The 24,513-nt window shown below is 44.9% G+C and overlaps 1 protein-coding gene across 2 annotated transcripts in view; it reads right to left on the bottom strand.

Annotated features, from left to right (window-relative positions):
• PIWIL4 (piwi like RNA-mediated gene silencing 4) overlaps positions 1-24,513 on the bottom strand; it is a 260,422-nt gene that overhangs the window by 69,316 nt on the left and 166,593 nt on the right. For both annotated transcript variants that reach the window (XM_077298444.1, XM_077298445.1), the window contains exons 11-14: positions 22,623-22,740; positions 16,683-16,794; positions 15,953-16,137; positions 2,884-2,956 (exon numbers count right to left, since the gene is read on the bottom strand). In XM_077298444.1, coding sequence (XP_077154559.1) covers positions 2,884-2,956; positions 15,953-16,137; positions 16,683-16,794; positions 22,623-22,740 — 488 coding nt within the window. The remainder of the gene's footprint in view (positions 1-2,883; positions 2,957-15,952; positions 16,138-16,682; positions 16,795-22,622; positions 22,741-24,513) is intronic.

Here is a 24,513-nt window from a genome sequence, read left to right as displayed (position 1 = left end):
TTCCTCTGGGAAATTAAATATGCAAAGAGCCTCTAGAGAGAGGACAGGAATTCTAGCGTCACCTATCGGAAGTAGCCATCTTCAAATTCAATATATAAGGCGAAATTTAAAAAAATGGGATATGGCCTGAAATTACATGGTAGACCATAGCATAAATTTAGGAGAAACATTTCTAAAACGCGCTATTTACACAACTTACTATTTTCTTCTCTATTTTTTTTCTCCTGAAATCCTACATAAGGGTTAAAAATAAAATGTGATATATTGTCATGAGATATATTTTTTGTACTTTTTGTGTTTTATGTAAATATTTTATTATCTTAACCCTAACCTTAGCCCTAACCTCACCCTTACTAGTTAGGCTACTTTCACACTAGCGTCGGGAACAACCCGTCGCTGCGCGTCGGGCCGACGTTCCCGACGCTAGTGTGGTCTCCGCCGCACAACGGGGGCAGCGGATGCATATTTCCCACGCATCCGCTGCCCCATTGTGATGTGCGGGGAAGTGCGGGGAGGTGGGGGCGGAGTTCCGACTGCGCATGCGCGGTCGGAAAAAGCGGACCGTCGGGAGCAAAAAACGTTACATGTAACGTTTTTTTCTCCCGACGGACCGCTACCATACGCCCAAACGCCGCCAAACGCATTCACCGTTTGGAAATGCGTCGCAAATGCGTCGCAAATGCGTCGCTAATGTTACTCTATGACGAAACAACGTATCCAGCAAAAACTTTTGCTGGATGCGGCGTTTCGCAAAAACGACGCATTTGCGACGTATTGCAGTTAACGCTAGTGTGAAACTAGCCTTAGGGTTAGAAAAAGAGCACAAATAAGTAACATTTATTAGAATGTGCCTGCTCTTATTTTTGTTTTACAGGGGACATTTTTTTTCACATTGGAACTATTCTACCAGAAGATTTCAGTCTCTTCTCTCACAAAATCACAAGAGAAAGGATAGGCGTGAGCCCAACTCAGGCTTTCTCCATACCTGGCTGTCAGTCACCAGTTGGGTCATGGAGATTGCAGCGCTATCAGTAGCTTGATCTTCTACTGAAGCGTTGCTGTAAAAAAAAGGTGACGCTGCAGAATGAGGTCCGTTAAGGACCACCGTTAAAAGGTGTAGTGACGGTCATTCGGGAGTTAATAAAATAGAACTCGCTGGTAGAATGTCCGGTTTCCATCAGAATGCTTCTGCACGGACAGATAAAGTTGTCTTCTCGCTGTGTCTCGCATGTAGACCCGCGTCTCTTTCAGACACTAAGCACTCCGACATAAAAGCGGTATCTTTCAAGCCCGAGACTGGATACCGGGGACTGACTGTTATGTTTGCACGGAGCTGAGATAGCGCTTCCCCAAGGGACTCTCTTATCCTCTGCACACAATCGCAATTAAACAAATCACTGTGAGCAGAGAGGACGCCCAGCTCATTTAATTGCTATGAGCGGCGCGGAGAACGTGTTACCTACTCATCAGGAATTTTAATAAGGATTTAATAGAACGTGATATGTGTTATCATGGTGGCAGAAGAAAGCCTCTAATATATACCAGGAATGGCATCTGGGACCAAAAGTAATCACAGTACCTACAAGAGGGAAAGTTCAGTTTAAACACATGACCACATCAGCCCCTCTCTGACCACCAAACACTCTGCTGTATTTTTCTTTGAATTATTTCAAAATATTATCCTAAATCCATTCATACAATACCTGTACAGGAATGGAAAAAGTTAAAGGGGCAGTTCAGTGACTACTAGTTATCGACCAGACAGGTGAGAACATTGATTGGTGAGGTTCGACCACTGTGACCTACACTGATCGACACTTTTGTCCCTGTGTCTCGATTGCTGCTCCATTCATTCCTAGCAGAGTGGCCGAATTCTGCACTTGGCATTCCGGCGGCCCCATGCACACTGGAGCTCCGCTCTGCCGACTGGTGTTGATCACAGTGGGGCGGACCCCCTCCTGAGGATAGCTTTCCACCGGGCAACCCCTTGAAATGATAACATTCAGGTTGCCTGCCACTGTTTATGAGGAGTTTACAACATACAGATTTATTACTGAGCTCAATGAGAGCTGAATAAATCCTTAAAAGGGTTCTGTACCCTGGAAGAATGTACCTTCTGGCTCAGACGGAACGTTACCGCTGCAGCCAATCAATGGTAGAAAGGTTTCTGTGCGAGTGCGTTGGACTCTTGGGCAATAAAGAACAATTTTATTTTTTATAAAGAACCACTTTAAACTGTTATTTAGAAAGGATAAGAGGATGCAATTGTTACAGGATGCGCTTCTTGAAATACTCACTGTACTTTAAGACAACTTGATCTCACTTAGACTGACATTAACAAAGAGGTGGGCTTTCAGTTTAGGGCATGCAAGCCACTGGACAATGTCAGGAACAAAATGTATGCTGGGAAATAAAGGAAAGGAAGATCCAGCACCTGTAGTGCTGGCAAAATGCTAACAAAAAGGAACCATCCACTTAATAGGAATGTGTTGTGAGTTACAGATCATGAGGGGAACTATACAATTTTTTTTTTCAGAAAGGAAGATCCAGCACCTGTAGTGCTGGCACAATGCTGACAAAAATGATCCATCCATTTAACAGGAATGGATAAGCAAGTTACAGAGCCTGAGGTTGAACTATACATTTTTCAGAAAGGAAGATCCAGCACCTGTAGTGCTGGTACAATGCTGACAAAATAGGAACCTTTGGCTTAATAGAAATGGATAACGAGTTACAGAACATGAGCGGAACTATACAATTTTTTTCACAGAAAGAAAGATCCAGTACCTGCAGTGCTGGCAAAATGCTGACAAAAAGAAACATGAAGAGTTACAGAGCATGAGGGGAACTATGCAATTTAGCTTCATAAAATCTAGCACGTACCAGCTGAAGATCTGGATTCACATTGTGCTGCAGCGCACGCAGGAATGAAGCTGAGCTGTCATCTACCTGTAATCTGGAAGACAAAAATATATCATGTGATAAAAAGAAATCTTTTCCTTGTACCTACAAGAACATGCAGCTACTACAGCAACCATCCTGCATGTTTTGTGGCTGTCTAACAGCCGTGGGGTCTCAGATCTAAGCATGCTCAGATAAGACTTTATCCAAGACCGTTCGCTCATCACTAACCAGGAAAAACTAATGCTTAGGGGCGATCTTATTACAGTGTACAGATATGTGAAGGGACGGTACATAGATCTGTATAAGAATCTTTTTACATCTACGCCAGCAACAAAGACAAGCGGGCATCCTCTACATCTAGTGGAAAGAAGGTGTAACAATCATCACAGGCAGCGATTCTCTACTGTAAGGGCACTGATACTATGGATTCTTTACTGAAAGAGCAGTGAGACTGTGGATTCTTTACTGGAAGAGCAGTGAGACTGTGGATTCTGTACCATAAGAGCAGTGAGACTGTGGATTCTTTACTGGAAGAGCAGTGACACTATGGATTCTTTACTGGAAGAGCAGTGAGACTGTGGATTCTGTACCATATGAGCAGTGAGACTGTGGATTCTTTACTGGAAGAGCAGTGAGACTGTGGATTCTTTACCATATGAGCAGTGAGACTATGGATTCTTTACTGGAAGAGCACTGACACTATGGATTATTTACAATACAGGCATTGAGACTATGAATTCTTTACAATACGGGCAGTGAGACTATCGTTTCTTTACAATACAGGCAGTGACACTATGGATTCTTTACAATACAGGCAGTGAGACTATGGATTCTTTACAATACGGGCAGTGAGACTATCGATTCTTTACAATACAGGCAGTGACACTATGGATTCTTTACAATATGGGCAGTGACACTATGGATTCTTTACAAGACAAGCAGTGACACTATGGATTCTTTACAATATGGGCAGTGACACTATGGATTCTTTACAATATGGGCAGTGAGACTATGGATTCTTTACAATATGGGCAGTGAGACTATGGATTCTTTAGTGTACAAGCAGTGAGACTATGGATTGTTTACAATACGGGCAGTGAGACTATGGATTCTTTACAATACGGGCAGTGAGACTATGGATTCTTTACAATACGGGCAGTGAGACTATGGATTCTTTACAATACAAGCAGGGACACTATGGATTTTTTGCAATAAGGGCAGTCAGACTATGGATTCTTTACTGTACAAGAAGTGAGACTATAGATTCTTTACAATTCAGGCAGTGAGACTATGGATTCTTTACAATACGGGCAGTGAGACTATGGATTCTTTACAATACAAGCAGGGACACTATGGATTCTTTGCAATAAGGGCAGTCAGACTATGGATTCTTTACTGTACAAGAAGTGAGACTATAGATTCTTTACAATTCAGGCAGTGAGACTATGGATTCTTTACAATATGGGCAGTGAGACTATGGATTCTTTACAATACGGGCAGTGAGACTATGGATTCTTTACAATATGGGCAGTGACACTATGGATTCTTTACAAGACAAGCAGTGACACTATGGATTCTTTACAATATGGGCAGTGAGACTATGGATTCTTTACAATACGGGCAGTGAGACTATGGATTCTTTAGTGTACAAGCAGTGAGACTATGGATTGTTTACAATACGGGCAGTGAGACTATGGATTCTTTACAATACGGGCAGTGAGACTATGGATTCTTTACAATATGGGCAGTGACACAATGGATTCTTTACAAGACAAGCAGTGACACTATGGATTCTTTACAATATGGGCAGTGAGACTATGGATTCTTTACAATATGGGCAGTGAGACTATGGATTCTTTACAATACGGGCAGTGAGACTATGGATTCTTTACAATATGGGCAGTGACACAATGGATTCTTTACAAGACAAGCAGTGACACTATGGATTCTTTACAATATGGGCAGTGACACTATGGATTCTTTACAATATGGGCAGTGAGACTATGGATTCTTTACAATATGGGCAGTGACACAATGGATTCTTTACAAGACAAGCAGTGACACTATGGATTCTTTACAATATGGGCAGTGAGACTATGGATTCTTTACAATATGGGCAGTGAGACTATGGATTCTTTACAATATGGGCAGTGACACAATGGATTCTTTACAAGACAAGCAGTGACACTATGGATTCTTTACAAGACAAGCAGTGACACTATGGATTCTTTACAATACGGGCAGTGAGACTATGGATTCTTTACAATACGGGCAGTGAGACTATGGATTCTTTACAATATGGGCAGTGACACAATGGATTCTTTACAAGACAAGCAGTGACACTATGGATTCTTTACAATATGGGCAGTGAGACTATGGATTCTTTACAATATGGGCAGTGAGACTATGGATTCTTTACAATATGGGCAGTGACACAATGGATTCTTTACAAGACAAGCAGTGACACTATGGATTCTTTACAATATGGGCAGTGAGACTATGGATTCTTTACAATACGGGCAGTGAGACTATGGATTCTTTAGTGTACAAGCAGTGAGACTATGGATTGTTTACAATACGGGCAGTGAGACTATCGATTCTTTACAATATGGGCAGTGAGACTATGGATTCTTTACAATACGGGCAGTGAGACTATGGATTCTTTAGTGTACAAGCAGTGAGACTATGGATTGTTTACAATACGGGCAGTGAGACTATCGATTCTTTACAATACGGGCAGTGAGACTATGGATTCTTTACAATACAAGCAGGGACACTATGGATTCTTTACAATAAGGGCAGTCAGACTATGGATTCTTTACTGTACAAGAAGTGAGACTATAGATTCTTTACAATTCAGGCAGTGAGACTATGGATTCTTTACAATACGGGCAGAGAGACTATGTATTCTTTACAATACGGGCAGTGAGACTATGGATTCTTTACAATACGGGCAGTGAGACCATGGATTGTTTACTGTAATAGCACAGTGACAATGGATTCTCTACTGTACGAGCACAGACACTATGAATTATTTACTCTATAAACACAGACCATGGATTCTTTACAATACGGGCAGTGAGACCATTGTGGAATTATAGTCTTCAGCGGTGCTGCTCCCCTGTGTCAGGTTCATGATCTTTGCCTCTGTGACTCTGTCAGATTTGACATAGATCATCCCTAAGGTGTGAAAAAAGGACTGTTCTGAGGCTTGTGGGGGACACAGAAAATGCCCAAGTCCGAGGGCCCACTCGCAGAAGGAACATGATTATTGCCACCCTCAGAAACTCATCTCCTGAAGACCGGGATCGTAAGGTAAAAAATAGTCTACAGCTATCCCTGAATACCCTAAACTGGATTTCTTCCACAAAAATTTATCAGTAAGTGCCACTACTGGTTCGGGAGAGATTAACTGCACTTTAGAAGGTACAGAAGGCATAGCTACAGCTGGTAGCAGAGAGATTTGCAAAGAAAACAGACCCTGCAGCTGGGACTGTGAACTGGATCCATTGGTGGGGAAAAAAAAGCTACATGGCCAATTGTAATGTGATGCTAATCACTACTCACGGACAAACCGTTAGGATGGGAAGTCAAACGTTCAAGGGTCAGAAACCAAGAGAGTATGTCATCAACTGAAGGAGAAAAACAAAGGGGTAGTCGGGTCGTGGTCTGAGGTCAGAATAACAGGAAGATAGCGGATCACAGCAAAGGGGCTAGGCAAGCAGATGGTCAGAACGTGGTCTAAGGCCAAGCAGCAATAGATCAACAAAGAGAGCACAGGAATACAAGGCAAACATGCATCACCAAGCAAATGCTACGATTGGCAGAGATTTGGGACTGACCGCTTACCTAAGTAGCTGGGTAATCACTTAGAATAGGAAACACCTGAAGAAAGCTCAGCACCTCCCAATCTCATACTGGACGGCTGAGCTGTCTATCAAAATACCGACTGCTTACCACACTGCACTAGATTGGACGACTGAGCTGTAACTCACTGCGTCCAAGACACACTGAGCGGAAGAATCTTGACACGCTGAGTTTGTTTGTAGTCTGTTACCACGGAGACACAAAGGTCTGCATAGGAGATTCTATTTTGGAATTCAAGTGCAGACAGAAGGGAAGTGCCTGGAGTAATGGGGATGCTGTGGCAGGAAATAGAGGCCAATGTTCCCTCCAAGCTGTGCACGTTGGGGAATTTTTAACGATGAAACTGCTGCTACCGATTCTGAGAGCCCAATCTGAACGGAGTGGCGACCAGACAAAGGCAGCTCCAATGGGGCACCATGCCTGAGGCACTTCGGCTATTACTGGGGCACAGTGGCTCTTACTGAAGCACTGTGACTGTTACTGAAGCACTGTGACTATTACTGGGGCACTGTGACTATTACTGGGGCACTGTGGCTGTTACTGGGGAACTGTGATTATTATTGAGGCACAGTGGCTGTTACTGGGACTCCGAGGCTGTTACTGGGGCACAGTGGCTGTTACTGGGGAACTGTGGCTATTACTGGGGCACCGTAGCTGTTACTGGGGAACTGTGGCTATTAGTGGGGCACTGTGGCTGTTACTGGGGCACTGTGGCTGTTACTGTGGCACTGTGGCTGTTACTGGGGCACTGTGACTGTTATTGGGACTCCGAGGCTGTTACTGGGGCACACTGGCAGTTACTGCGGAACTGTGGCTATTACTGGGGCACTGTGGCTGTTACTGGTGAACTGAGGCTGCCACTGGGGCACCGTGGCTGTTACTGGGGCATCTTGGCTGTTACTGTGGCACTGTCGCTGTTACTGTGGCACTGTGACTGTTACTGGGGCACTGTGACTGTTACTGGGACTCCGAGGCTGTTACTGGGGCACAGTGGCTGTTACTGGGGAGCTGTGGCTATTACTGGGGCACTGTGACTATTACTGAGGCACTGTGACTGTTACTGGGGAAATGTGGCTATTACTGGGGCACTGTGACTATTACTGGGGCACTGTGACTATTACTGGGGCACTGTGACTATTACTGAGGCACTGTGACTGTTACTGGGGCACTGTGGCAGTTACTGCGGAACTGTGGCTGTTTCTGGGGCACTGTGGCTGTTACTGGGGCACTGTGACTGTTACTGGGGCACGTTGACTGTTAGTGGGGCACTGTGGCTGTTACTGGGGCACTTTGACTGTTACTGGGGTACTGTGACTATTACTGGGGCACTGTGACTATTACTGAGGCACTGTGACTGTTACTGGGGCACCGTGGCAGTTACTGCGGAACTGTGGCTGTTTCTGGGGCACTGTGGCGTTTACTGGGGAACTGTGGCTATTACTGGGGCACTGTGGCTGTTACTGGGGCACTGTGACTGTTACTGGGGCACATTGACTGTTAGTGGGGCACTGTGGCTGTTACTGGGGCACATTGACTGTTAGTGGGGCACTGTGGCTGTTACTGGGGCACTGTGACTATTACTGGGGCACCGTGGCTGTTACTGGGGGACGGTGACTGTTACTGGGGCACTGTGACTGTTACTGGGGCACAGTGACTGTTACTGGGGCACCGTGGCTGTTACCGGGGAACTGTGACTGGTTTGGGCGCACTGTATATGTCAACTATAAGGTAGTCCCTCTGGCCTTTTCTGGCGACCGGAGAACCACTGACGTGTCCAGGCTACGATACAATAATGAATCTGAAAGGTTCAACAAGAGGCAACTCCATTTGGAGGTGCCAGTCCAATACTGGCAATAGTTGGCACTGCAATGGATACCTTTGCTATTTACAAATATGGATGGTATCGGACAGCTACTTGGGAGGCTTATAAAGAGGCCCACGGGACTGTGGCTACCAGGTTCCAGCCCGGTTTGCCTCCTTACATCTACACTACTGTACAATGTTAGCCCATAGCAGTATGTGTGTAACACGAGAAAAACCTACCCGAAATATGACAAACACGTGAAGAACAAAGTCAGCTCCTCAACTATCTCTATCATTCCCATTCCTCCCGCTGCCCCTAATATGCAAATTGCTAAAAAATCCAGCGTTTATTATTCTGTTACACTAAAGTCTCATCTCCTGCGCTGGGGCTCTCCGCTCACCCATGTTCAGCAGCACAACTGGCTTCAAGAAGTAGAAGATGTAAACAAATCGCTCTCATTAATCCTCATGTGTCACTTTATTTGTGAAGATGAAAAGACTTCACACAAGAAAAAAAAATGCAGTCGAAAAGAAGGGTTGCTGCAAACTTCCCAAATCAGAGCGGATTTAACTCCCGGCCTTGCAGCGCCTCTTTGTGAACGGAACAATACGGGAGGATTGATATCGCTCTTACCAAAGCCACTGCTAAATATACAAGAGGAAACCACAAAGCCTAAGAAATCTATCCAGTAAATGGAAGCAGGAAAACTAGGCTAAAGGTAATGAAAATGTAAGCAGTCATATCCGGAGCTGTACTCTCTTGCACCACTCCAGTCTGTCCTCAACTCTGCTGCCCGGCTAATCCATGACATTGGGTATTCGTGATGCCCCGGAGTTTCCCTTGAACCAACCATTAACTCTTAAACCCATTAAAGCCCCTCCCCCAGACACTCTTTTAATCCATCCCCAATGACTACTCATCAAACGTTTATTTTTATATGCTAAACCTACACACCACACTAGAAGTAGCCAGGGGGCATTCCTGCGTTGTCTCTAGATGCCGCGCGCCAGCCGGAGAACTAACTACCCCTGGTAGAAGAAAACACAGTCCTGGCTTGCCTCCAGAGAATGTCCCCACAGGAGATAGCAGCCCCCCACATATAATAACGGTGAGAGCAGATGAAAAGACACACGTAGTATGAAAGCAGATTTAGCACAGAGAGGCCCGCTAACTAAATAGCAGAAAGATACAACAGAGGACTTCGCGGTCAGCTGCAAAACCCTTCAAAACACCATCCTGAAATTACCTTAATTCATGTGACAACTCATGCCACTGGAGTGGTAATTTCAGCCCAACAAGAGCTTCCAGCTGCAGAGATTCACATAAGTGCAAACTGGACAAAACATACAAAAATAGACTTAAGGACTAAAGTGTCCAACTTAGCTGAGCAGAAAACTGGGAGCAGGAACATGCAACAGAATCACTCTGGATACATTGATGGCCAGCATTAGAATGACTGAGGAGCAAGGTTAAATAGGATACTCCCACATCCTGATAGGAACAGGTGAACTGAGAAGGCAAAGCTTGCAGGACACCAGTACCACAAGAGACCACCGGGGGAGCCCACGAACCGAATCACAACAGTACCCCCCCCTTAAGGAGGGGGCACCGAACCCTCACAAGAACCACCAGGGCGATCTGGATGAGCCCTATGAAAGGCACGGACCAAATCAGAAGCATGAACATCAGAAGCTGTAACCCAAGAATTATCCTCTTGACCGTAGCCCTTCCATTTCACCAGATATTGAAGTCTCCGTCTGGAAACACGGGAGTCCAAGATTTTCTCCACCACGTACTCCAATTCACCCTCAACCAGCACAGGAGCAGGAGGCTCAACAGAAGGCACAAGTGGTACCTCATACCTCCGCAATAATGACCGATGGAAGACATTATGGATAGCAAAGGATGCTGGGAGGTCCAAACGAAAAGACACAGGGTTAAGAATTTCCAAAATCTTATAAGGACCGATGAACCGAGGCTTAAACTTAGGAGAAGAGACCCTCATAGGGACAAAACGGGAGGACAACCACACCAAGTCCCCAACACGAAGACGAGGACCAACACGACGATGGCGATTAGCAAAACGTTGAGTCCTCTCCTGGGACAACTCCAAATTGTCCACCACCTGCCCCCAAATACGATGCAACCTATCCACCATGGTATCCACTCCAGGACAATCCGAAGACTCCACCTGACCAGATGAAAAACGAGGATGGAACCCTGAATTGCAAAAGAAAGGGGAGACCAAAGTGGCAGAACTGGCCCGATTATTAAGGGCAAACTCAGCCAACGGCAAAAAGGAGACCCAGTCATCCTGATCAGCAGACACGAAACACCTCAAATAAGTCTCCAAGGTCTGATTAGTACGTTCCGTCTGGCCATTTGTCTGGGGATGAAATGCAGACGAAAAAGACAAATCAATGCCCATCCTGGCACAAAACGCCCGCCAAAATCTGGACACAAACTGGGATCCCCTGTCGGAAACGATATTCTCCGGAATACCATGCAGCCGAACCACATTCTGAAAAAACAGGGGCACCAACTCAGATGAGGAAGGCAGCTTGGGCAAGGGCACCAAATGAACCATCTTAGAAAAGCGGTCACACACCACCCAAATGACGGACATCTTCTGAGAAACAGGGAGATCAGAAATAAAATCCATAGAGATGTGTGTCCAAGGCCTCTTAGGAACAGGCAAGGGCAACAACAACCCACTAGCCCGAGAACAACAAGGCTTGGCCCGAGCACAAACATCGCAAGACTGCACAAAAGTACGCACGTCCCGAGACAGGGAAGGCCACCAGAAGGACCTAGCCACCAAATCTCTGGTACCAAAAATTCCCGGATGACCTGCCAACGCAGAAGAATGAACCTCCGAGATGACTCTATTGGTCCACTCATCCGGCACAAACAATCTACCAGGCGGACAACGATCAGGCCGATCCGCCTGAAACTCTTGTAAAGCACGTCGCAGGTCTGGGAAGACAGCAGACAATATCACCCCATCCTTAAGTATACCCGTAGGTTTAGAATCACCAGGGGAATCAGGTTCAAAACTCCTAGAAAGGGCATCCGCCTTCACATTCTTAGTACCTGGCAGATACGAAACCACAAAATTAAACCGGGAGAAAAACAACGACCAGCGCGCCTGTCTAGGATTCAGACGTCTGGCCGACTCAAGATAAATCAAATTTTTGTGATCAGTCAAGACCACCACCTGATGTTTAGCACCCTCAAGCCAATGACGCCACTCCTCGAATGCCCACTTCATCGCCAAAAGCTCCCGATTACCGACGTCATAATTTCGCTCGGCGGGCGAAAATTTTCGAGAAAAGAACGCACAAGGTCTCATCACTGAACAATCTGAACTTTTCTGCGACAAAACCGCCCCCGCTCCAATCTCGGAAGCATCAACTTCCACCTGAAAAGGAAGAGAAACATCAGGCTGGCACAACACCGGAGCGGAAGAAAAACGGCGCTTAAGCTCCCGAAAGGCCTCCACAGCAGCAGGAGACCAATCTGCAACATCAGCACCCTTTTTAGTCAAATCAGTCAAAGGCCTGACAACGCTAGAAAAACCAGTTATGAATCGACGATAAAAGTTAGCAAAGCCCAAAAATTTCTGAAGGCCCTTAAGAGAAGTCGGTTGCGTCCAGTCACAAATAGCCCGAACCTTCACAGGATCCATCTCAATAGAAGAGGGGGAAAAAATGTACCCCAAAAAAGAAATCTTCTGAACCCCAAAAACACACTTTGAACCTTTAACAAACAGAGAATTGGTCCGCAAAACCTGAAAAACCCTCCTAACTTGTTGAACATGAGATTCCCAGTCATCCGAAAAAATCAAGATATCGTCCAAATACACAATCATAAATTTATCCAGATATTCACGGAAAATATTGTGCATAAAAGACTGAAAGACTGAAGGGGCATTTGACAGACCAAAAGGCATCACCAAATACTCAAAATGGCCCTCGGGCGTATTAAATGCGGTTTTCCACTCATCCCCCTGCTTAATTCGCACCAAATTATACGCACCACGAAGATCAATCTTAGAGAACCACTTCGCCCCCTCAATGCGAGCAAATAAATCTGTCAGCAATGGCAAAGGATACTGATACTTGACTGTGATCTTATTCAAGAGTCTATAATCAATACAAGGTCTCAAAGAACCATCGCTTTTAGCTACGAAAAAGAACCCCGCTCCAAGAGGAGACGAAGAAGGACGAATATGTCCCTTTTCCAAGGACTCCCTAATATACTCTCGCATGGCAGCATGTTCAGGTACAGACAGATTGAATAGACGACCCTTAGGAAATTTACTGCCAGGGATCAAATCTATGGCGCAATCGCAATCTCTGTGAGGAGGAAGAGAATTAAGAGTAGATTCCTCAAAAACCTCACGATAATCAGACAAAAACTCAGGAATTTCAGAGGGAATAGATGAAGCAATGGAGACCAAAGATGTGTCCCCATGATTTCCCTGACATCCCCAGCTTAGTACAGACATTGTTTTCCAGTCAAGGACTGGGTTATGAGTTTGCAACCATGGCAATCCCAGCACCAACACATCATGTAGATTATACAGTACAAGGAAGTGAATCACCTCTTGATGGTCTGGAGTCATACGCATAGTCACTTGTGTCCAGTATTGTGGTTTATTACTAGCCAATGGTGTAGAATCAATACCCTTTAAAGGTATAGGAACTTCCAGAGGCTCTAGATCAAACCCACAGCGCCTGGCAAAGGACCAATCCATAAGACTCAAAGCGGCGCCAGAATCCACATACGCATCCGCAACAATAGAAGATAACGAACAAATTAGAGTTACAGACAAAATAAACTTGGACTGCAAAGTGCCAATAGCAGAGGAATTATCAACTTTCTTTGTTCGTTTAGAGCATGCTGATATAACATGAGTAGAATTTCCACAATAGAAGCACAAATGATTTTTGCGCCTATAAATCTGTCGTTCGCTTCTGGACAGAAAGCTATCACATTGCATACTCTGTGGTGCCTCTTCAGAAGACACCGCCAACTGGTGCACAGGTTTGCGTTCCCGTAAACGCCGATCAATCTGAATTGCCATTGTCATGGACTCATTCAGACCAGTAGGCGCAGGAAACCCCACCATGACGTCTTTTACAGCATCAGAGAGACCTTCTCTGAAAATTGCCGCCAGAGCGCACTCATTCCACTGAGTAAGCACAGACCATTTTCGAAATTTTTGGCAATATATTTCGGCTTCATCTTGCCCCTGAGAGAGGGCTATTAGGGCTTTCTCAGCCTGAATCTCCAAATTTGGTTCCTCATAAAGCAACCCCAAAGCCAGAAAAAACGCATCCACATTGAGCAACGCAGGATCCCCTGGTGCCAATGAAAATGCCCAATTTTGGGGGTCACCCCGCAGTAAAGAAATAACAATTTTTACTTGCTGGGCAGGATCTCCAGCAGAATGAGATCTCAGCGAAAGAAACAATTTACAATTGTATTTAAAATTTAGAAAACAAGATCGATCTCCAGAAAAAAACTCCGGTATAGGAATTTTAGGTTCAGACCGAGGAGCATGTAACAAAAAATCTTGTATATTCTGAACTTTAGAGGCAAGATTATACAAATTAGTAGCCAGACTCTGGGGATCCATATTTCAACAGATAAAGTCTGAGCCATTCAGGGGTTAAGAGGAGAGGAAAACAGGAGACTGCAATTAGAGCTGGAGTGCAACTTCAGAGGAAGGAAAAAAAAAAAAAAAAAGGTTTCACACAGTTCCTTTTCTCTCCTGCTTCAGCCTATAGATTAAACATTTTGGCTGGCCATACTGTTATGGTTTCCAATGGCAAGGAAACATCAGAAGCATAGAATAAACGGACAAGCTCTCGGGTGATGGAAACTAGAGCTGACCGCGATGCTAAACCTACACACCACACTAGAAGTAGCCAGGGGGCATTCCTGCGTTGTCTCTAGATGCCGCGCGCCAGCCGGAGAACTAACTACCCCTGGTAGAAGAAAACACAGTCCTGGCTTGCCTCCAGAGAATGTCCCCACAGGAGATAGCAGCCCCCCACATATAATAACGGTGAGAGCAGATGAAAAGACACACATAGTATGAAAGCAGATTTAGCACAGAGAGGCCCGCTAACTAAATAGCAGAAAGATACAACAGAGGACTTCGCGGTCAGCTGCAAAACCCTTCAAAACACCATCCTGAAATTACCTTAACTCATGTGACAACTCATGCCACTGGAGTGGTAATTTCAGCCCAACAAGAGCTTCCAGCTGCAGAGATTCACATAAGTGCAAACTGGACAAACATACAAAAATAGACTTAAGGACTAAAGTGTCCAACTTAGCTGAGCAGAAAACTGGGAGCAGGAACATGCAACAGAATCACTCTGGATACATTGATGGCCAGCATTAGAATGACTGAGGAGCAAGGTTAAATAGGATACTCCCACATCCTGATAGGAACAGGTGAACTGAGAAGGCAAAGCTTGCAGGACACCAGTACCACAAGAGACCACCGGGGGAGCCCACAAACCGAATCACAACAGGTGGGATCTGGCCTGTGAGGGGCTGCAATGATGGCATCAGCATGAACGAGTCCAGCACATGTCAGCTACCAAAAAAAATCCTCACATTCACAGATATCTGCTTTTAGCTGCTATATGTCACACGTGTCTGAGAAAGGAAAGGAAGCAAATGGCTGACCAGAAATACACAGTAATGTAATGTATGTATACAGTGACTGCACCCGCAGAATAGTGAGTGCAGCTCTGGGGTATAATACAGGATGTAACTCAGGATCAGTAATGTAATGTATGTACACAGTGACTGCACCAGCAGAATAGTGAGTGCAGCTCTGGAGGATAATACAGGATGTAACTCAGGATCAGTAATGTAATGTATGTACACAGTGACTCCACTAGCAGAATAGTGAGTGCAGCTATGGAGCATTATACAGGATGTAACTCGGGATCAGTACAGGATCAGTAATGTAATGTATGTACACAGTGACTGCACCAGCAGAATAGTGAGTGCAGCTCTGGGGTATAATACAGGATGTAACTCAGGATCAGTAATGTAATGTATGTACACAGTGACTGCAGCAGCAGAATAGTAAGTGCAGCTCTGGAGTATAATAAAGGATGTAACTCAGGATCAGTAATGTAATATATGTACACAGTGACTGCACCAGCAGAATAGTGAGCGCAGCTCTGGAGTATAATAAAGGATGTAACTCAGGATCAGTACAGGATAACAGAAATCATTGTGATGCCACAGACGCCATGCCATAAGAAGATGTATGAACTTTTGATAAAAGACAAAACAAAACATATCGGGTTAAAAACACATATATAAGTATAAAATATGTCTTACATTTTGGGGTAGTCGATAGGGAAGCCCATCCCTTCACCCACTTTCATCAGACAGTGGGTCAGCTTTTCAGCCACATCCGCATTGCGGTGACCGAATAGCAGGATCCAGTTGGACAGAGGCTTGGCGTAGATCATTCTCCCATTCTTGGTATTCCGGGACCAGTCGGCAGCAGAGTCGGGTTGGCACTGGAAGAGGAATATTATTTTATTTTTTTAAAGGGAAATGTTCCAAACTGGACCTAATATACGGCATTTTCTTGGAGGTTTTACATAGACAAATACACGAAGAAAAAAAAATAAATATATATTTTACCTTTTTTTTTATGGTCATTTTGATTACAGCTCTAAGATTTAAACAGTATTCCCGTCTCCAAATTAACTTACTGGATAGGTGGGTCAGGGCTGATCTGGCGCTTACTTGGCCGTTGTGGGTCCTAATAAGTGCCAGAGGCGCAAAAGTGAAGACCGTGTGAGATGGAAATCCGGACTGGATACGGGACCTTGGCCGCGCAAATCAAATTGCTCAATCTTTACGCGAAACCCATTTTAGTAAGTGCGCAATGTTTTTTGTGAAAGTGCACAAACTACCAGAGCGAGGGTAGAATAAGCAAAAGGTGGAGGCTACGGATAATGGCAGGGCTTTCTGAATACTGTCCTGACCAGTGTGCATCACAGAGGTGTGTGTGTGAGTAAAGGCTTTACATTTTATGTTTCGGCTTTCAGTCACTTACAAAATTGTCCCTCAAGCAGATCTTTTCAGGGGGCACCACGCGTCCGGTGACGGGCAGCTGTCTATCCAGTGTCACACCCCATTTGGCCAGTTCGGAGCTCGCCTCCCGACTTCTGTGGCAAAGATATAAAAAGGATCAACCAGATCTGTCACCGACCAGCCTTCCTTTCTGGCAAAACCAAAGTATAGGATGGTGGCAAGAAACAGGATCTGCTCATATCATTAAATATATATGCTGCTCCGGTGCCAACTCATAAGAGGTTTGCTAAGTGCGGCGGCGGGCATCCTTCTAACTCGGGGCAGCCAATAAATCTAGATACATGAGCAAGGGGAATGTCTCAGGGATATGCCATTATGAGATGCAGTCACCGGCAGGTCATATTACCCATCAGATGAATGGCAAGAAATGTTATCGGAACAAATACATTCCGAAAACGTGGCTGTACTCTAAGACAGTAGGGATGAGCTGCAATACCAGGGACGGCCAGTGACGGACGCTGCTTCTGGGGCAAAATTTTATTCTAGTTTTTCCCTTGGCATGTAGATGCCATCACTTGATGGTTGCACCACACTGTATTTCCCAGTGGCAGACAGGAGAAGCTGGAAAGGAGCTGAAGGACTCAACTCACAAGGAACAAGTGGGTTCCCAGTAGTCGGAAAGCCACCAATCCACACAAACTGGTATATCACAGCCGGCACGGCTTCCGGAGGAGATGGAAGAAGCTTGTTAACGGTTATAGGAAGCAATTGATTGCAGTGATTTATTCCAAGAGGTGTGCAGCCAAATTTTAAGTTGAGGGTGCCAACAATTTTGACCGGCCTATTTTGGGGGTTTTGTGTGAAATTATGTCCAATTTGCATTTTTTCTGGATTTTTTTGGGGGTTGTTTCAATACACACAAAGGAAATAAACATGTATAACAAAACATGTGCAATTGAAATCATTTTCAGGGAGAAATACTTCATTTTCTGCAGCAATATCAAGGGTGCCAACACTTTTGGCTATATGTATCTATCGATCAATATTAATAAATAGATTATAGGGTGTATGTATATATATATATATATATATATATATATATATATATATATATATATATATATATATATATATATATATATAAACAAAAAAGAAAAAACCCTTAAAAAACACTTTTAATAGATATACATTAAAAGATGCTAACCATCGCTTGAAAAAACACAAATACAAATTACCAACACCCGAGCTGGGTAAGGTAGTGGACACAGGGCCAAAAAATACCAGATATGGGTGAGAAATTCCTCAAATAACCCTGGAGGGCTCCTAATGAACTAGCCCTTCCTACCAGTGGAGGTTTGCACCCTAATAGTCGATGTGGTGCCCCCACTGCTCGTCGACTGTCCCTCCTAGCCCTAAATGTCCCTACCATCTACCCATGCCCAAACCCAACAGCACAAACACAAAGCTCTATCTAGCTAGAATAATCTGCAATGAGGTTGCACAGATAATCAATAAATGAAATATCGTAGATCTATAATACTGACCTATTGGAGGGGTATTTTATAATCATATATTCATTAGGATATAGTCACCCTTAATACTTAGGCCGCTGCATCTACAAATGAAACAGTATAAATAGATCCAACTAGACTAGATAGAGACTAGCTGCATTATAATCACAATGACCATGACTTGTCCCAGCATCTTTAGGGTCTCATAAAATATGAGATCATTGTATCCTTCACATATCCACACTGATCATCTATTATCATAGCCACTTTGGCATGCTCCTATCCATTGTCCCGATGAGCCCTGATGGGAGAGGGCGAAACGCATAGGGACGCTATAAGAAAAACTGGGACAAATGACCAGATATGATCAGACAAGTGACCAGATAAGTGACCCATTATGGTGGCTTTAGCGTGATACTTCATTGCATTATGAACCATGACGTTTATTGTGTGACACACGGCTGCCTTGTCTTTGCTTGGATATTGAGCCCAGAATGAGTGGGATATTGTGATCTAAGGGGTAACGTTTCTCCTTATGGAGAGTGACATACCAGCTGGCTTGTCAAGGTAAGGAGGCTTATTTGCCGTACAATGCTCCTCTGGGAAATTAAATATGCAAATTGCCTCTTCTGAGAAAAAGAGGACTTAACTCTATAGCGCCACTTGTTGGAAGTAGCGATCCTACAAGTCACAATCAACCCTCTAACGAGTCGTGCAATATGACTTAGGATAAAAGCCAAAACAGTATCTCAATTCGCAGACACGGTGTTTCGGGCTGTTGGCCCTCGTCAGTGCGAAGCATGAGAACTGATTTGGCTAGGTGAGAGGCTCTGGACTGGGGTCTAAGGGGTAACGTTTCACCTTCCAACAGGTGGCGCTATAGAGTTAAGTCCTCTTTTTCTCAGAAGAGGCAATTTGCATATGGGATATTGTGATTTATTTATTCTTTAAGCTATTTGTCTGCAAGAGCCTGGTAATATTTTTTTCTATTAAACCAGGACATTGACAGGACATAAGGATCTTGCTGGTGTCCTACATTCAGGTTGATTCACCTGATATGTGAAGGATACAATGATCTCATATTTTATGAGACCCTAAAGATGCTGGAACAAGCAGATTATTCTAGCTAGATAGAGCTTTGTGTGTATGCTGTTGGGTTTGGGCATGGGTAGGTGGTAGGGACATTTAGGGCTAGGAGGGACAGTCGACGAGCAGTGGGGGCGCCACATCGACTATTAGGGTGCAAACCTCCACTGGTAGGAAGGGCTAGTTCATTAGGAGCCCTCCAGGGTTATTTGAGGAATTTCTCACCCATATCTGGTATTTTTTGGCCCTGTGTCCACTACCTTACCCAGTTCGGGTGTTGGTAATTTGTATTTGTGTTTTTTCAAGCGATGGTTAGCATCTTTTAATGTATATCTATTAAAAGTATTTTTTAAGGGTTTTTTCTCTTTTGTTTTTTTTCATGAATTATACCCTGTATGAAAATTATTCTGGTGGTATATATATATATATATATATATATATATATATATATATATATATACAGTGCCTACAAGTAGTATTCAACCCCCTGCAGATTTAGCAGGTTTAATAAGATGCAAATAAGTTAGAGCCTTCAAACTTCAAACAAAAGCAGGATTTATTAACAGATGCATAGATCTTACAAACCAAAAAGTTTTGATGCTCAGTTAAATTTTTATAAATTTTAAACATAAAAGTGTGGGTCAATTATTATTCAACCCCTAGGTTTAGTATTTTGTGGAATAACCTTTGTTTGCAATTACAGCTAATAATCGTCTTTTATAAGACCTGATCAGGCCGGCACAGGTCTCTGGAGTTATCTTGGCCCACTCCTCCATGCAGATCTTCTCCAAGTTATCTAGGTTCTTTGGGTGTCTCATGTGGACTTTAATCTTGAGCTCCTTCCACAAGTTTTCAATTGGGTTAAGGTCAGGAGACTGACTATGCCACTGCAACACCTTGATTTTTTGCCTCTTGAACCAGGCCTTGGTTTTCTTGGCTGTGTGCTTTGGGTCGTTGTCTTGTTGGAAGATGAAATGACGACCCATCTTAAGATCCTTGATGGAGGAGCGGAGGTTCTTGGCCAAAATCTCCAGGTAGGCCGTGCTATCCATCTTCCCATGGATGCGGACCAGATGGCCAGGCCCCTTGGCTGAGAAACAGCCCCACAGCATGATGCTGCCACCACCATGCTTGACTGTAGGGATGGTATTCTTGGGGTCATATGCAGTGCCATCCAGACTCCAAACGTCACGTGTGTGGTTGGCACCAAAGATCTCGATCTTGGTCTCATCAGACCAGAGAACCTTGAACCAGTCAGTCTCAGAGTCCTCCAAGTGATCATGAGCAAACTGTAGACGAGCCTTGACATGACGCTTTGAAAGTAAAGGTACCTTACGGGCTCATCTGGAACGGAGACCATTGCGGTGGAGTACGTTACTTATGGTATTGACTGAAACCAATGTCCCCACTGCCATGAGATCTTCCCGGAGCTCCTTCCTTGTTGTCCTTGGGTTAGCCTTGACTCTTCGGACAAGCCTGGCCTCGGCATGGGAGAAAACTTTCAAAGGCTGTCCAGGCCGTGGAAGGCTAACAGTAGTTCCATAAGCCTTCCACTTCCAGATGATGCTCCCAACAGTGGAGACAGGTAGGCCCAACAAATTGGAAAGGGTTTTGTACCCCTTGCCAGCCTTGTGACCCTCCACGATCTTGTCTCTGATGGCCTTGGAATGCTCCTTTGTCTTTCCAATGTTGACCATGTATGAGTGCTGTTCACAAGTTTGGGGAGGGTCTTAAATAGTCAGAAAAGGCTGGAAAAAGAGATAATTAATCCAAACATGTGAAGCTCATTGTTCTTTGTGCCTGAACTACTTCTTAATACTTTAGGGGAACCAAACAGAATTCTGGTGGGTTGAGGGGTTGAATAATAAATGACCCTCTGAAAAGACTTTTCACAATTTAAAAAAAAAATAAACAAAGAAATAACATTCTTTTTTGCTGCAGTGCATTTCACACTTCCAGGCTGATCTACAGTCCAAATGTCACAATGCCAAGTTAATTCCAAATGTGTAAACCTGCTAAATCTGCAGGGGGTTGAATACTACTTGTAGGCACTGTATATATATAATATATATATATATATATATATATATATATATATATATATATATACCCATTTCATCCTGGGTGCTCCACATCCCCAATCCTCCCTGCTGGTCCTCTGTATACCTTGGTTGGAGGGGTGGCGTCATGTATACACCACGTGTCACCGGCCTCTACCGTAGACGGCACGAGATGCCTGTGTATGGCTGCGATGATCACGTAGGGTATCCAGGACATAACGGCGACAGCCAAGGTGATCAGGAAACCAGCGGAAAAAATCGGGACACAATGCCGCCAAGTGGGTTAACAAATGGGTGAGTATATGTTAGTTATTTTAGCTTTACTGCTGCCTGTGTGCAAGTTTGTGATGAACTTTTGCAATCCACTATTTTTCAATGTTGTTTTTTTTGCGTTTTTTCTTTTTTTTTTTTGTCTCCCTTTTTCTTAACCTCTTCTTTTTCTCCTTTCCTATCTTCCCCACTTTTTATTTATTTGTTATTTTTTCTCTCTTATTTCTCTTGATTTTCTCGGAGTTCATCTCTGGGGGATTGCCCTCTTGCATCCATCTCTATCTCTGATTCTTATTCTTGCATTTTATTCCAATATATTGATTCCTATATCATCCTGTCCTTCCACTAGGTACGTTTATTTTGTTGTCCGCGTTCCTGGGGGGGGACATATTTTCCTGACGCCTCGACCACTAAGAACGCAGGTCGCAGACCTCTGTGCCGACCAAGCGCCAATAAAATAAACATATATTTTCTGTAACAGTCTGATCTAGCAAAGTATAAACTTAACTATGTAAAAATCTAAAAAATGTACATGTTTGCTGTTGCTGCATGCAGATTGCCAGAAACTAATGGATATCAATATTAACACCATAAAGTGAACTCCAAAATGGAAAAATAATGGTAGAATTGCTGTTTTTTGGTCACTTCGTCTCTCCCCAAAAAAAGGAATAGAAAGAAATGAGAAAGTCGCATGGACCCCAAAATGGCCGCAATTACATAGATCTGGATTTAGATGCCTTTCTTAGCATAATGTGGGAGATAAAAGACAGGTTTCCCTTTGGTACAAAGTCCCGGATCTTCATACCCTTTACATTTTTAATGCCGAGACAGAGAAGCGCTGGCAGGAATCCTCCATGTATACACTTAATCAATAGGAAATGATTTACTTAGCGCAATATTCCCCTTCCTCATCCTCCCCGGCCATAGATGAGGGACACACGAGATTACTAAGCCTTGCTCAATAGTTTATCGCAGGTCATTCTTTTATGGGATTCCTGTAATAGAAACAAGTCAAAAACAAGTTGAATGAATTACTCCTGGATGTCTTCTGCCAGACTCTGCAGCCTCCTCTGCCGGAGCTCCGGGTTTAATTGTGTTTCCGCCGACAGGTCTCTCATCAGGCGGATGTCCGAAAGTGCGCGGCTCGACAGTCCTAGTGATAGTGCAGAAACGGGAAGAAATTGGCACCATAAACAAGGTGTGCACGGCAATGTCCGACACATATACGGTAAGCCTGCGCTCAGGGAACAGATAACGATGCTCTATAAAGACATATGAAAGCCATATTTTATCACACTCATCCCCTCGTCTACTAGGGGAAACCATCAAGTAAAAATCATCTAGCCGGGTGTGTATGGAGGCGGGAGTGTGTGTGTATGGTGGATGCAGGGTGTGTGTGTATGGAGCCCACTCTGTGTATGGTGGATGCAGGGTGTGTGTGTGTATGGAGCCCACTCTGTGTATGGTGGATGCAGGGTGTGTGTATGGAGCCCGCTCCGTGCATGCAGGGTGTGTGTGTGTGTATGGAGCCCGCTCTGTGTATGGTGGATGCAGGGTGTGTGTATGCAGCCCGCTCTGTGTATGGTGGATGCAGGGTGTGTGTATGGAGCCTGCTCTGTGTATGGTGGATGCAGGGTGTGTGTGCATGGAGCCTGCTCTGTGTATGGTGGATACAGGGTGTGTGCATGGAGCCCGCTCTGTGTATGGTGGATGCAGGGTGTGTGTGTATGGAGCCCGCTCTGTGTATGGTGGATGCAGGGTGTGTGCATGGAGCCCGCTCTGTGTATGGTGGATGCAGGGTGTGTGTATGGAGCCCGCTCTGTGTATGGTGGATGCAGGGTGTTTGTGTATGGAGCCCGCTCTGTGTATGGTGGATGCAGGGTGTGTGTGTATGGAGCCTGCTCTGTGTATGGTGGATGCAGGGTGTGTGTGTATGGAGCCTGCTCTGTGTATGGTGGATGCAGGGTGTGTGTGTATGGAGCCTGCTCTGTGTATGGTGGATGCAGGGTGTGTGTGTGTATGGAGCCTGTTCTGTGTATGGTGGATGCAGGGTGTGTGTATGGAGCCCACTCTGTGTATGGGGGATGCAGGGTGTGTGTGTATGGAGCCTGTTCTATGTATGGTGGATGCAGGTGTGTGTGTATGGAGCCCGCTCTGTGTATGGGGGATGCAGGGTGTGTGTGTATGGAGCCCGCACTGTGTATGGGGGATGCAGGGTGTGTGTGTATGGAGCCTGCTCTGTGTATGGTGGATGCAGGGTGTGTGTGTATGGAGCCCGCTCTGTGTATGGTGGATGCAGGGTGTGTGTATGGAGCCTGCTCTGTGTATGGTGGATGCAGGGTGTGTGTGTATGGAGCCCGCTCTGTGTATGGTGGATGCAGGGTGTGTGTGTATGGAGGCCGCTCTGTGTATGGTGGGTGCAGGGTGTGTGTGTATGGAGCCTGTTCTGTGTATGGTGGATGCAGGGTGTGTGTATGGAGGCCGCTCTGTGTATGGTGGATGCAGGTGTGTGTGTATGGAGCCCGCTCTGTGTATGGGGGATGCAGGGTGTGTGTGTATGGAGCCCGCTCTGTGTATGGTGGATGCAGGGTGTGTTTGTATGGAGCCTGCTCTGTGTATGGTGGATGCAGGGTGTGTGTGCATGGAGCCTGCTCTGTGTATGGTGGATGCAGGTGTGTGTGTATGGAGCCCGCTCTGTGTATGGGGGATGCAGGGTGTGTGTGTATGGAGCCCGCTCTGTGTATGGTGGATGCAGGGTGTGTGTGTATGGAGCCTGCTCTGTGTATGGTGGATGCAGGGTGTGTGTGCATGGAGCCTGCTCTGTGTATAGTGGATGCAGGGTGTGTGTACGGAGCCCGCTCTGTGTATGGTGGATACAGGGTGTGTGTGTATGGAGCCTGCTCTGTGTATGGTGGATGCAGGGTGT

This window comes from Ranitomeya variabilis, chromosome 3 (assembly GCF_051348905.1).
Source record: "Ranitomeya variabilis isolate aRanVar5 chromosome 3, aRanVar5.hap1, whole genome shotgun sequence".
Taxonomy (NCBI): Eukaryota; Metazoa; Chordata; class Amphibia; order Anura; family Dendrobatidae; genus Ranitomeya; species Ranitomeya variabilis.
This window is presented reverse-complemented; position numbering and strand designations above follow the sequence as displayed.